The sequence below is a fragment of the Sceloporus occidentalis genome, unplaced genomic scaffold (assembly GCF_023333645.1).
Source record: "Sceloporus occidentalis isolate IW3139 unplaced genomic scaffold, rSceOcc1.0.p SCAF_4, whole genome shotgun sequence".
Classification (NCBI taxonomy): Eukaryota; Metazoa; Chordata; class Lepidosauria; order Squamata; family Phrynosomatidae; genus Sceloporus; species Sceloporus occidentalis.
In genome coordinates, this window is record NW_028316984.1 from 70,081,529 (window position 1) to 70,096,059 (window position 14,531).

Here is a 14,531-nt window from a genome sequence, read left to right on the forward strand (position 1 = left end):
GCAGTGTATTTATACAAGCTAAGCAGGATGAAACTTTGGCAAGCATTAAGAGTACAGTTGTAGGCATTCCTCAGAAGTAAGGCCTTTTTCATTCACTCATTTGTACTTTCAGAAAAGTGTAAAGGAGTGTAGACTACATTGTATTGTTAGGAATCCTAGGATTCACAATTCTGTCATTATGTGATGAATTCAATAACATCTCTATGTGTTTGTTTCTTTAAAATATTGATGCTGCATATCTGTATTGTCACTACAATGAGAGCGAAAACATTTGCAATATCTAATTTTGTGTTCTAATAAGGATAGATATAAGAGTAGGATTGGGAGCCTTTGGTCTGCTTCTGCAACAAACAACAGGATGGCTGCTTCAAATTATGATCCTGTGCTACATATGAAGTATCTGTTTGCCATGTCTTGCTGTGTTGTTTGCCTTTTGCTACCTAGTTTGACCTGGTTCTGTTGTTCTAGGTGTAATTTCCCAATATCAACAGGAAAACTGGAGGGGATCCACTCTTATGTGGGGAGTCCCTGCATGTCAGTAGCAATTCACACAGAAAAGCACAGTGCTGCCCAAAATATTTTCCTGCCTGAGCCGAATTATAAAATGGTGCCCCTTCCCATTCCAGATTCAAAAATTGAATAGGATGATCATTGAGCCTTGGCCATGAGACAATGCCCTCCACCTTGCCTCAGGATGGCCAGATGTCTTAGGGGATTCAGGATTGGTTGCATAGCACCCACAGCTTTGCCCTCCAGCAGGTCCCATCCAGTTCCCAAGCATATACCACCTGACACAGTTGCCTCACTCTGCCTAATGGCAGGGCTGGCCCTGAAGCAGCATTCAAGCCACAGTTTCAGGTAGCATGCATTCATTCATATGAAATAGTCTTCAAAGAGAATCCTTCTTGGGTTAATATTCTTGATTCTTACACTGTACGATGGTGCTGAAAATCTGCCCATTTAGATCGACACACAGCAGTCCTGCCCTTTATTTTTTAATTTCCTGCCTCATAATCCACCATTGCTTACTCAGCTCATTATGAAAGCAGCTTAATGTTTTAATTCTGAGCCCCTGAGTTGTCATGTTGATCATCAGAAAAATCTAAAGCCTCACATAAATTGCTTAATGTTTTTGACTTAAGCAAAAAGCATGACTGAAAAGGGATACTGGTTTATTATGTCATCGTTTGAATGTGAATTGTGTTTACCAGGCTATCTAAGCCACCTGTTCCTCAACCTGGTGCCCTCAAGATGTATTGTTCTCGAATTGCCATTATCCCTAACCAGGAGAAAAATTGGCTGTGGTGACTAGACATAGTGGGGTTTGCAGTCTAGTTCATTTGGAAGCTACTTAGCTAGGAAGGCCAGTCTTAACAATCTGAGTTCAATGGCAAGAAGCAGAGAAGGGTAGGAACTGGAGCAATACTAAATATGTCTCAGTAAATGTCTAGGAAGCTGGAGGTAATGATGTATAAGGAAAATGTAGGCAAAATTTTAGGGTGATATGGAAGGTGGTGGAGGAAGGAGGAACCCCAGGGTTAGAGGTTCTTTAGTTTTATGCCTGTAAAAACAATAGGAGATACTGGTTGTGAAAAAGTATTTTTTGTCAAGCTCAAGACATGAATTGAACAAGACAAGAATTACCAAGGATTATAGGGAAGATGAGAAGAGTTGAACAGTAAAGTTTATTCTAATATTTTTCTTCTACTGCACAACCATCTTGAAACAGAAAATTTTGACAGGATTAGTGTAGTATATGACACATGGCAGAATCGTGTAGTTGTCTCTTCTGTGTTGGTACGGTGAATGATTGTTGCATACCAATATACATCTTTTATTGACAGAATTCAGTATGAATAGATATGATTGGTTTAACTAGTGAGGTACTGTAGTTAGTTGGTCCCTGTAACATACTATGGTATTAATATAAAGGTATGAAGACTGAAAAATAATAGTGATTCTTTTAATTATCTACATCTTTTTCTTTTTTGTTTGTTTTAAGAAGTAACCTAGTTCCTTAGGAAAACTCATAGTGCCAACTGTATAAAATCCTATTTCCTCCTGCACATTTTATTTTCTTACTACACAAAATGTGTCCAGCTCCTCATTAGAATAATGCCTGGATAAAGAGCAGTTAAAAATACAGGTATTAACAGAAAGCCCTGGATTGTACAGAAAATGGGCAGGTGCTAGGTGGCAGGGCGTCTCGGGAAGAAAATCTTGTTCAATGATCGAAAGATGAAAAGACAAGGTTGCTATAGCAAAATAACAAAGGAATTGGATCTCTAAAGATCTCCACCACAGGAAGAAGTAAGTGGGGTGCAGTATCTGGCCTAGTTTTATTCACGTGAAAGAGGTATTTGGACTACATCCCTGCTCAAACAAGATTGTTACATGTTCAAGAAAACTGAATCCACCCAAAACCATCAAGTACCTGCATTTTCTCATATAGTACTCATCCCAGTGTTTCACAAATTAGGCAAACTTCTAGGTGGGCCACTTCTACTACAAATAGCAGCTTTGCCATGTCTAAATTTTCTCAACTAGAAGTCATATGTTAGTCCCTTACTGTACTGCCACATTTTATCTCCTGAATAGAAGGAGACAGAAAAGATGAAAACACAATGGGCTTAGGAGTAGTAGGAATGATGCCGTGATAAGTAAAGAACCGAGATGAGTAGAGAAATAACCAGTAAAAGTACAGGGATATGTTTGTGTACACACATGCTTGAATATAAAAACAGGTCTTCTGCAAGGAAAGTTCCCATTAGTTTCAGATAATGGGGTAATTTTCTTATGTCTGAAAGTAGGGATGAAGAACATGTGCCCTTCTATATGTTATTGGAGTGCAAGTTCCATCATTCTCATGGTTTGCTATACTGCCCTAGAGCTTTTGGGAATTGTATCGCAACACTGTGTAAGGTCACATGTCCTCCATGCCTAACCTAAAGGCACCTATGCTCCCATGATCATTCCTTAATAGTCAGTAAGACTAAGGGTGACTAAGGAATTCCTGGCCCTCCAGATATCATTGAACTCCAGTAGCAATCTGTTCCAGCCAGCATGGCCAGTGTTCAGAGACATGGGAGTCAAACATTGGGTGTGCCCAGGCTCTCCTTCTCCTGTGCTGGAGCACTATAATCACAGAGCCATAGAGTTGGGCAATGCCAAACTGTCATCAATTCCAGACTCCTTTTCCTCCCCACAAGGCAGGATTATCCATGCATCAACTCTGTACAGATCAATCCAGATCACAGAGTGCCAACAGCTGAAAACAGGAGTGAGCAAGTTACATTGCCCTGAGCTGTCTGCAAATCAGATAATGTCAAATGATATATAGAAGGGAGCCAAGACACGTGGAAAATGTATATATGCATGTATGCATTCTTCAAGGTCATGAAACCAGTTCAAATTAGCACTGTTGAAATAGCGTTGTTGCTCATTGTTCCTTTTATATACACTATGGAGGCATTTACACACTACTTATGAGGTTTCTCATTACACAGTTGGTAGTTCTGTTTCAGCTGAAATGGACAGAAAAATGAATGAAATGAATCACTCTGTCTTTGAGTGTAAAGTACAAGTTCAGTTTCTACCAAAACTTTACTTCATGTGTTATTTGTATATTGTAGGGCTGGGGAAACATGACTGTTGATGAACTCCTGCTCCCATCATACCTCACCACTGGGCAGGTTGTCTGGGGCAGATGGTCCCCATCTGATGTCTAACAGCTTCTGAAGGGCCACAGGTTCCCCAACTTTGGTATCCATTGCCCTAGCCAATATTATCCTACATAATCTTAACACTCCTCATACATAGATACATGCATATATATCTCTTGTGTCTTTTTCAGTATGTCTCAGATTCTTCATTATAGGGGGGAAGGTCTTTTGAAATAGCCACAGTCTGCTAATTTATTTCCACACCCAATTCAAAGTGGTGGTTTTGACTTTCAGAGCTTTAAGCAAGATGGGTTCTGAAGATGCCAGCCATAGATGCTGTCTAAACATCAGGAATAAACTCTTCTGTAACATGGCCACATAGCCCTAAACACCTACAAAAAACTAAAGATGGGTTCTGGTTATCTTTGGAAATACAATCGCCGCCCCAAGCCCACAAAAATCGGCAAACTTGACAGTCCATGGAGGGGTGACCCGCCATTGAGGCGAACGGGGCATGCTCCCGTGGTGGGTGCCCTATGCTCATGTGCAGGAAAGCACTCCATTCATTTCAGTTGAGCTTGATTAACTGCGATTCTCCTAACTTGCTGGGGGTGGGTGGGTCCAGAATAGATCCCTGTGAGTTAGGAGGGGTGACTGTAATTCCTTTTACCTGAAACTCTCAGTAATTAAGGGCCCCTACAGACAGGCCAAAATAAAGCTGCTTCAGGTCACTTTGGAGGTATGCTGTTTAAATTATACATGAATCCTAAGAAGCCAGAAGTCTCACCAAACCCAGGATTCAATCCTAAGGACTGGAGCGCAGCTTTGGTGCAGCTTCTGGCCTCTTAAGATACGTGTATCATTTAAACAGCATGCCTCCAACATGACCCGAAGCAGCTTTATTTTGGCCTGTCTGTTCGGGCCCTAAGACTGGCAAATGCTTGAAAATCTGTTTGGGGATTGTTATACAGTTGAGCCTCGCCTTACGCGGGGGATACATACCGGACCCCCCCCCCCGGCGTAAGGTGAATTTTGCCTATGCTTGAGCCCCATTCAAATGAATGGGGCTCGTGCGTGGCGGCGCAGTGAATGGGATGCACCGCCCCTTGCGCCCCGTGTGCTCCCTGTGGTTTGGGCACGTACGCTCAAGTCTGCATATAGCGTGCCTGTGTATAACGCAAGCACACAGTATAGATTAGATAGAGTGTGAGAAATAGGGCATTTGTGGCTTGTAGGTGTTTGATCTAATTTTTTGTGTGATGCAGCTACTTCACTTCCATCATTTGGATTTTGAGGTTTTTTTTTAAAAAGTTTTAATTTATATATAATTTCTATTTTAGCAAGCTTTGAAGAGTATATTTTTAAAAAACTAAATATATATGACTCTAGAGAACAGGGTTCAAATCTCCGCTTAACCATGAAACCTACTGGGTGACCCTGGGCAAGTCACGCTCACTCAGCCTCAGAGGGTGGCAATGGCAAACCTCTTCTGAACAAACCTTGCCAAGAAAACCCCATGATAGGTTTGCCTTAGGGTTGTTATAAATCGGAAATAAAAAAATAACAGCAACAATGAAATACTGACCTGTTACAGACTGCCAAAATAAAGCTGCTTCAGGTCTCTTTGGAGGTATACTATTTAAATGATGCATGCATCCTAAGAATCTGGAAGCTGCACCAAATCTGCACTCCAGTGCTTAGGAATGAAGTGTGGCTTTGGTGCGACCTCCAGACTCTTAGGACCCATGCATCATTTAAATAGCATACCTCCAAAGAGACCCGAAGCAGCTTTATTTTGGCAGTCTGTAACAGGCCATTGTATGTATCTTGATGCAGAGATTCTAGAACAGAGGCATTCTAGTTCTTGAGGGTCTTAGAGCAAGAGGATTATGTTCTTTCTTTCTTTTTTATTTGTGAAATAAATAAATCACTAATTGAGATTTTTTTGTCCAACCTCTCCTTCAAAGTTTATAATTCTTTTTGTAAAGATATATGAAGCAGTATTGATAATCAATGAAGACATATGGAATACCCACAACATAAAGAGTGAGGGACCAGTTTTGGGTAGAAGGACAGTATGGAGAAGGGCTTGCTGGGATGTTTTCTTCCACTCAGTACAGGTTGATGAGAAACCTATTTGGGAGGGAGTGCTTTCCCTGCTTATTGCCTTTCTAGAAATGCAAGGAACTGCAGTGATTCAGGCTGAAATTGTCTGCCCCTGGACTCTCTAAGGACCACTAAAAATATTGAAATTGAAAACAAACAACAAACCCAGAAGTGGTCAGAATTCCACTTCTGGTTTTGAAAAACAAGTACTTTTTAAATACTGTTTGTTGGTGGGTGGGTTGCAATCTGTTTGAAGGATTATAATAACTGCTTCTGGAGGCATCCAGGAGATGCAATTCACTCCCCCCCCCCGGCCGCTTTTTTTTTAAAAAAAAAAAATTTGGCCATGGAAAGGTGGTCCAAGGAAGTTGGTGGAGGGGTCAAGTGCTGGAGGGGGGAAGCTGGCCAAGGTAGTCATATTTTGGCCACCCCAATCCACTGAGTAGGTGAGTGTGGGAAGCAGAGTGTTAGCCAAAAAGGACCTTTAGTCTGATTCCATGGGCTTCATCTCTCATATTCTTAAGACAGCATGTCACAGTTTCATAGTTCCTCTGTGATTAGCAAGAACATCCCCCAAATAGAAACCTTTTCTTTGGGGGTAATGTCTGACTCTCAGGCAGCAAATGAGCAAAACATGCATATTTTGTGTTACTAACAACTAGAATGGCTCTTTAATTACTGTATCCACTCTTGCCCTGTATGCACTCAGTGCTTGAAGAGCCAGATACTTGCTGCTGCTGCTGCTTCCTGTGTGTGATGGCCACTTTTGAACAGAATATTTCCTCCTCATATCTAGATGACAAATTATACATAGCATCTAATAAATTTGAGTGCACTTGCTTACATTTGTGCCAGTGAACAGAAAGTTGGTCCTCATCTGAGTGAAAATACAGCAGACATATCACATCCACTGGGGTTAGGGATACAGGACCCCCATGAAAATGAAAAACCACAAATTAAAAAAAACACACTTTTTAAAACTGAGAAACAAATCTCTTGGAATGTCAGGTTCTCCAGAGCAACTCTGTGTTCAACATCTGCTGGAAGCTGACCACAGGATTGTGCTGATGAACCTACAAACGTCTAGAAAAGTGTTCTCTCTAGGAATCTCTGCATCCTCCAGTGCAGCCTCTGGAGGATGATGGTGAGAGAGTTATGATGGAGAACCTCGAGATTCCTAGAGAGAATATATTAATCAAATCCGTGAATAATCACATCCGCAGAAGTCATAGCTGTAAACGTGGAGGGACGACTGTAAAATATCTGAGGAATGAAAGGGTTAAAGAATCAATGCAGTTTCAATCATTTTTGATTGACATCTTAAGGGGACAGATTTTAAAATTTACTAATAAATGTCAGTTAAGTAGAAGAATAAAGGTATAAGATATTCTTAATTTTACATGACTCAAGAGTAACCCATAGAATCAGGGTTTGCACTTGTAATCCACATGTGTAATGTGTAAATCAACTGTACATTTTTAAGGACATATCTTACTTTCAATCACCAAACATGGCTCTAGATTTTTGTTTGTGTGTGGTATTGATCAAAGCTGTCCCTTACCTTGTAGCTGCAGTGCTGAAACTGCATCTGATCCCTCCTCCAAAGGATCATGTGAACCTAAGAAGACTGATTTTTCTTTTGTGGAGGATTCTCATCAACCCACAGTGAGTTACCTTTCTTGGGACACAGCAGTTTTAGAAATCTGTCTGTCTGTTCATTCATTTATTACATTTATGTCACACCTTTCCCTCCAAGTAGCTCAAGGCACCTCCTCCTCCTCCTCATTTTTATTTTAGCAGTTACCCTGTGATCTTGGTTAGGTTTGAAAGACTATGATTGAACCAACATCATACAGTGACCAACAGGGAAGCTGAGATGGGCCTCCCTAGTATGAGTCCAGAACTGTAACTGTAACATGCCTTAACTTGCCATTGCCATTTTTAGCTGTTCTGTATTTGGGGCACACATCTCCTCCTGGCTCTGGCTCTCCTCTATGTTCCTTTCTGGTTTCAGTAAGAATAGACAGATGAATAAAAGAACTAAGCCTTAAGGCATAGTCTCTATGGCACAAATCCTGCTAAAGTTCTTTGTGACTAATAGTGTCATCCTATTCAGAAGTAATGTTTTAAGTTCAGTGGAGTTTATTTACAGGTAAGTGTGTCGGGAATTGAAGTCTCAGTGCCATTGGAAATGTCAGCTTTGTTCTGTTGGTTTCAGTAAGACTTAAGTCACTACCAACATTAGCTGGACATAGCCTGCTATATTTTTTGTCTGAAAGCCATTTCCATGGCTTCACTCAACAAGTCCTGTGTGAACTATAGCTGTGTGAAGAAGCTGAGAGTTTTCTATTATCAATCTAAAGATCCTTTCCAGAAACAAAGTAATGTCTTTAATGCATTGAGATTCGTGACAAACCAGTTTGATAGTGGTTTAAATGAACAATATAAACATCATGCTCAACCTTCAGAAAGTTTACCAGATTAGATGAAACAGAAATTTCACTTGTATCCTGGAAAGTCCCATTTCATCATGGATCAAATACTTACAGGTTGAAGATAAGGATGGAAAGAATATTCACCATTTATTTTATTTTTCTTATCCAGAAAATGGTTTTCCTGACACTGGGCAAACCCAATTATCAAAAATCTTGTCCTGATATTGCACATCCCAAAGAGTTTTCTGAAAATGTTCAGTGCAGAATCTGCATGGGTTGTTTTTATGTGTTTTGTTTTGGGGGTTTTTCTTGGCATGAGAATTGTGCAATTTTGCACAAAAAAAAACTCTTTCCAGGCAGCCACGTGCCTTTTTAAAATAGAAGATTGCTATTTTCTAAACAAAAAACCCAGCAATCTTGCACAGCTTACAGTAGATCTTGTACAAATAGCAACAGTCTTGCTCAACAAAATATTATTAAAATCTTGTGCAAAAACCAGCAGGTTGCATAAAAATAGGCCTGTTGTTTCGTTGTGCAAGCTGCTGTTTTCTGTGCAAATTTTTTGTTGTGTGGTTTTTTTATAGAAAATTTCAATTTTGCACATAAAATACATGTTGCTGCCTAGAAATAGTGGTTTGTTTTATGCAAAAACCCACAGTTTTCGTGCAAATAAATCAGTTGTATTTCAGCACAGAGTAAATTCCCAAAATGCTTTATGGTGTGTAACTACTGGATGAAAATTGCACAGAAATACTTCTTTTCTTTACAGCAGAGATAAAACTTTGGGAATTATTTGTTCTGCTTGGAGAATACATAGAATTAAGTAACTAATTAATATCTGATAGTTCTCATGAATAAATTCAGTTTAGGACATGTCCAGAAACATATGGCATAGTGTGTTGCCATTGTATGTATTTTTGGCAGCCTAGAGGTGCTGCTATTTATAATGTCCATAAGTTGCCATATTTGATTGTTCACCCTGCAAACTTCCATCCTCACATTCTAGATAAAAAAATGCATGTCTTTTGTTATCCCCGATTTTTGCCATACTTGTGTGATATATATCTATAGCCTCATACAGAGTATACAAACATGGAATTTAATACAGAGTAGGAATATGAACCTTGCCTGCTTAGTTGAGTGTGTGTGATCCTTCACTGAACAGGAAAATGAGCAGAATTATGGGATGGAGGATAGGTTGCTGGTGGAGAGCCTGGCCAGAATTGGCCAATTTTATTCAAATAGCCCATATTTTGCATAGCAAAAACAGATCCCTAATTCAGTTTGTTTTCCTTCCAGAGCTCCAATCCAAACTGCCGCAGATCCAGTTCAGACATCTCCCATGAAACTTCAGACTGCACCAAAGCTCAGCGGGAATGTCGATTACGGCCTCATTTCAGTGATCCAATGCCAACAGATGCTGTGAAGAGGAAACAACTGGAACTGAAGATAGCAGCAGCAGCCCGGCAGCATGCCCAGAAGCGCCGACAAGAGAGGGATCCCAGTATGTCCCTTGCCTCTGACGTAGTTTGTGTTTGTCTTTGACTGTCTTTGTCACTCACAGTCATGAGAGTGTTTTATCACAAGGTTGTCATTTATCATCCAGAGCCATTTTGCTTAACTGGCATATGTATCTCCATACTTTTCCCTTCAAGAGTCATGGAATGTGCTCATCAGTCATCAACTATACTAGCAAAGGGGTGAAAATCATATGACTGGGTGGTGTGTATGGCCCTGAAAAACATTTTTTAAAAGATTGGCAAGGGGTGCATTTTTATATCCCAGTTTCATGGATATGCATCCTAAAATAGAACCAAGTGTAGTCCAAAAATGAACAAAGGTGATCAGAATGTCACTTCCAGTCATGGAAATGGCAGCAGCAGCAGTGTGATGTAGGTGGTATGGTCACTGGACATGCCAAAAATAGCTCTCTGACTCCCGGTATGTCCCTTCTCCCAAAGGACTGCTTTTTTGGAATATTCTTCATCCCCTTCATAACAGCCTTTGCTAATCAGGAACCCTCCAGAATGTTGGCCTATGTCCCCATTCTCACCCAGCTGGAAAGGTTAATGTCCAGGAATTCATTTGGCTTAATGATGGATTGAATTCTGTCCCCCTTCCTCAGCTTTCATGGAACCATTCATCCCTCGAGAAAGAAATGGAATATGGCTAGTTTCCAGGGGGTGGGAACAGGTTGATTTCTTTGCAGTTTTGTGAGGTGAGGGGTGGCAAACCCTAGTTTTAGTCAAGATGGCCAAGGTCTGGTTCCCACAAACCTTCCCATTGGTCATAAGAGCTGATGTGGTTCTGCAGTCTCTTGGTCACATTTCTTGGTTCCCCATGGCAACTATGTTATGTCCTGGTAGGGGAGCCAAAAAGCCAAAATAATATTTTAATTGATGGATCAATAGGACTGATGGCTGGAATACTTTTGGGGGAGTTACGAATGTGTAACCTGGATTTATACATTCATAACTGTGTGGTATTCATGATCCCTTCACAGCCCCTGGTTTAGAGGATAGTGATCATGAAAGACCCTCCAATCCCCACTTACTGGGAAGCAGCCATTGTATTCAGTAGAGGTCTGTTCTGTTGACTGGGAAGGAGCTGGCTGCTGTTCCCAGTCATCCCCATGTGTGAATGATCTGTGGTGTGAAGAGGAATTTTGACAGGAGTCCTACTTCTTCCTGTTGCAAAGGATATCATTCGCCATCTGTCAGCTGCTTCCCAAGTAACGAGAATAGATCCTTATTGATCACAGCAACTGTTGTCCAGTAACTGTGGGTTGTGCAGATTGGGATGGGCTTCATGGTGTAGCTATTCATAAGTGTCATACAAGATTCCAGCTGACATTTCTGCTGAAGGAAAGAAGGGCCTCTGGGATGGCCAGAGCTTGATGCCAGAGCACATGATTTGGATGCAGATTCAATCCCTGCTATTGCCAGGTGGGACTGGAAAAACCTCTCTAATTCTTGAAAAGCTGCTGCCAGGCAGTGTTGGCTATGCCAGACAAGATGGCCTATGGTTTAATGGAGTACAAGACAGATTTCCAGGTTTCAAAGTAATTGAAAGGTTCATCAATACTGAGAAAAAGTGATGCTCATTCATTTTTTTCTTCTGCTTAGGCTCAGGACTTCCAAAAACAAACAGCAACTACAGCAGCAACTATGATGAGAACCGCCATGTTCTGGGTGGCTCCTTCCGTTCCAAACACCGCTGGAGCAACATCAGCAGTCTCAGCACTGACAGTGGCATTGTGGGTAGTAATGATGAGAGGGACAATGCTGATGCCAATAGTGGAGGTACACCAAGGATGAGGTCAGCAGTGATGGAGCGGGCAGACAGTGGCATCAGCCAAGCACTGAGCAGGAAGTGGAGGAGTCGAGCGTCTGAAACATTAATGTCTTTGCAGGCCTGGGAAGCCCACCAACCTTGCACCGACTGTGGTGGGAGAGATTTCCCACTAGAAACAGATGTTCAGAACCAGAACAAGAGACGGGCCACTCTCTGTGAGAAGTGCCTGAAGTGCCGGACAGAGCGGAAGGAATCAGTGCTGGAGTTTGTCAATACCGAAGCCAGTTATGGGGAGGACCTCCGCATCATCAAGGAGGAGTTCTATCTTCCCATGCAAGCTGCTGGTCTCCTAACACAGGAACAGCTCATGGTGGTTTTCAGCAACATACAGGAGCTTATTGACCTCAATGAAAACTTTCTGGAGTATCTTCAGGAAGAGATTGACCAGGCCTTTGAGCAGGTGATGTGCGGTCTTGGACTTCTCCTCCTTTTCCTTGTGCAACATTAATTTGTTGTATTGTGACTTATGATATTTGCAATACGGTGGGCCTTCAATATCCACAGGCTTGCCATCCACGGTTTTAGCCATTTGCAGATGGCAAGTCCCATTGCTTTCAGTGTGTGTGTATGTAGTGTGGATGTTGCACCTGCCATTAAAATCAATGGGACTTGAGGTCCCACACATTCTTTTATTCGCGGGGGGATCCAGAACAGATCCCTTGTGGATATGAAGGGTGGACTGTATGAGTAACCCACAGTGATTAATGAGTAGGTGGCCAAAATGAGAACCCACATTCCTCTGTCACATTTCTACATGTCTTCCAAAGGGGTCTCCCCAATTGTTTTTCTCAGGATCCCATGACTGTATTTTCCCCCCATCATCTTAAAAATATACAAAATCCTTAGTTTATAGGTTTATAGCCCTGAGGATTGGATCCACTCAGTCTGCCACAAGTTGTCTATTCTTTCCTGAAACCAACAAAAAGATGAATAGCTTTACTAAACACAGGATAATTGTCTTCCAACTTAGGCAGTTCTGTCTTAAGATAAACAGGAGGTTTATCATGGCCTTCCTCTAAGATTGAGAGAGTGCGACCTACCCAGGGGCACTCGGGGTTTCCATGGCTGAGTGTGGTTTCAAATTTGATCTCCTATAGTTCTGTTCCAGCACTCAAACTATTACACCATGCTGGCTCTACCAGTGGCTCTCATCTAACTGGGAGACCTGCACCTGGATATTTTAAAACCCAGTCTGACTCTCAAACCACTACATAATTTTGGGCTTTCATTCCTGGCTCATTCCTCAATGCATTTGTTGCCAGGTGGGACCCTGACATCAGTTAAAAAATTGAGCACATGTCTATGGGCTGGAGAGAAACAATGTGTGCAGGTGGCTGGTTCTGCTAACACCTAAGCAAAGCTAATGGCATTTACACGCCACTGTGTTGCTATATTATGCCGGGTACTTTATTACTGGGTCTGAAAGGGAAAAAAAAAACCAACAAAAACTCTTTTACCATGAAATTAATTCTTACAGCTACATCCAAGAAAGCCCCTCATGCCCATGGGAGAGCAATTAAAAGCAGCTTTGCTTGCCAACCATCACTGGTTGCCAAGAACAAAGGCAAGGCTAGTTAAGTCCTTAAGTGGTATTAGAGCCACACGCCAAACTGGCCCTCTTTCGTGAATGTGCTCAAGGTCATTTATAATTTGGTGGAAGAGCTGTTCTTGCAAATTCATTGTGGCAGACCAACACCCCGTGTGCATCACAGAACTATGAGCCTGTTGCTTAACTCTGTAAATCCACTGGGGCATAAACTTTTATTTTGAAAGCAGTGCAGTCATCTGGGGAAGGGCTGTAGGTTCCAGGTTCCAGTCTTGCCATTTCCATGTAAGGCTGAACTTTACCTGAAGAGATGCCCTCAGCTGCAGCATAGGCAACCCGTGGCTCCATGGATTTGCCTCATCGGCCATATTTCGCCCCGGTCATCAATGCTCCTGCCACTTGCATTGAATTTGTAGTGATACCATTGCTTTGTGCCACATTTGGGCACCTTTAAAATCTGCACTTCTACTTTAAAACAAGAGACACAAGGAAAAGATACCTTGTTTTTAAGCATGTTAGCTTTCTTGAAAGACCCCTGGAAGAGGTAATTGACTTCAAAACAAGGCACACACTCTCTGTGTACCTTGTTTTAAAATGAAACTGCTTGGCTTTTTTTGCTTCTGCTCTGCCACCGGACTAGCAAGATACAGCAGTGGTTTGCAAACCTTTTACTCCTGTTACTCCTTTTACATCCATATCTGGCTGTCACATTCTCACCCCCGCCCCCCATGCTTGACATAGTATAAGAATTAAAATATTTTGCTTGTTTTAGTGTGAGTATTTTCATTCACGTGCTCATGGATATTCATATTTTTACATCTTATAAGGAAATAGCTCTCTCCCTCAGGCAGAGGCTCCAAGTGTGCTTCTTGCCTTTCTTTTCTCCTACAGGACAGGAAAGGTTTGAGAAGAGGATGAGGAAGGGTGATCAGGGCCTCCAAGTTTCAGGCCTTGAGCATGCCTCCCCTGAGGGTCCTGCCCCACATTTTGAGAACCATGGTTCAAGGGGGTGGCCCTACTCCTGTATGTTGCCCACTCCTTGTGTAGAGCATATTGAGTGACCTGGCACAATGTTCTGTCAACAAATAAGTAGAGTATGATCCTTACTAGCAGGAATTGAGAATGAATCATTGCATCAGATGAGCAGCATGGATTACTGTTGTACCTCTCCACCTGGTTTCACTCCTCAGGACTAGAGAATTCTTTTTTAAAAAAAAATAAAACATTTATTTATTTGTTTATTTATTTTTCCCCACACCTCTTCAGACTAGTACAAAACCAGTTTTGGGAGCCTTGCCTGTTCTCTGATACTTGTGTATCATGAAATACTAGATAGATTTGAAAGCCTCAGCTGTCCTTTGGGTTCTCAGCTGCCTTCCACATCTGTGTGGTAATTCACTGCTGCCAATATCCAGATTATTTCTTCCT

General features: G+C 41.7%; 1 protein-coding gene across 2 annotated transcripts in view; it reads left to right on the forward strand.

The window, feature by feature from the left end:
• Positions 1 to 14,531, forward strand: part of LOC149313974 (uncharacterized) — a 112,846-nt gene that overhangs the window by 90,649 nt on the left and 7,666 nt on the right. For both annotated transcript variants that reach the window (XM_089520274.1, XM_089520273.1), the window contains 3 exons: positions 7,337 to 7,433; positions 9,503 to 9,707; positions 11,329 to 11,957. In XM_089520274.1, the coding sequence (XP_089376400.1) occupies positions 7,337 to 7,433; positions 9,503 to 9,707; positions 11,329 to 11,957 (931 nt within the window). The remainder of the gene's footprint in view (positions 1 to 7,336; positions 7,434 to 9,502; positions 9,708 to 11,328; positions 11,958 to 14,531) is intronic.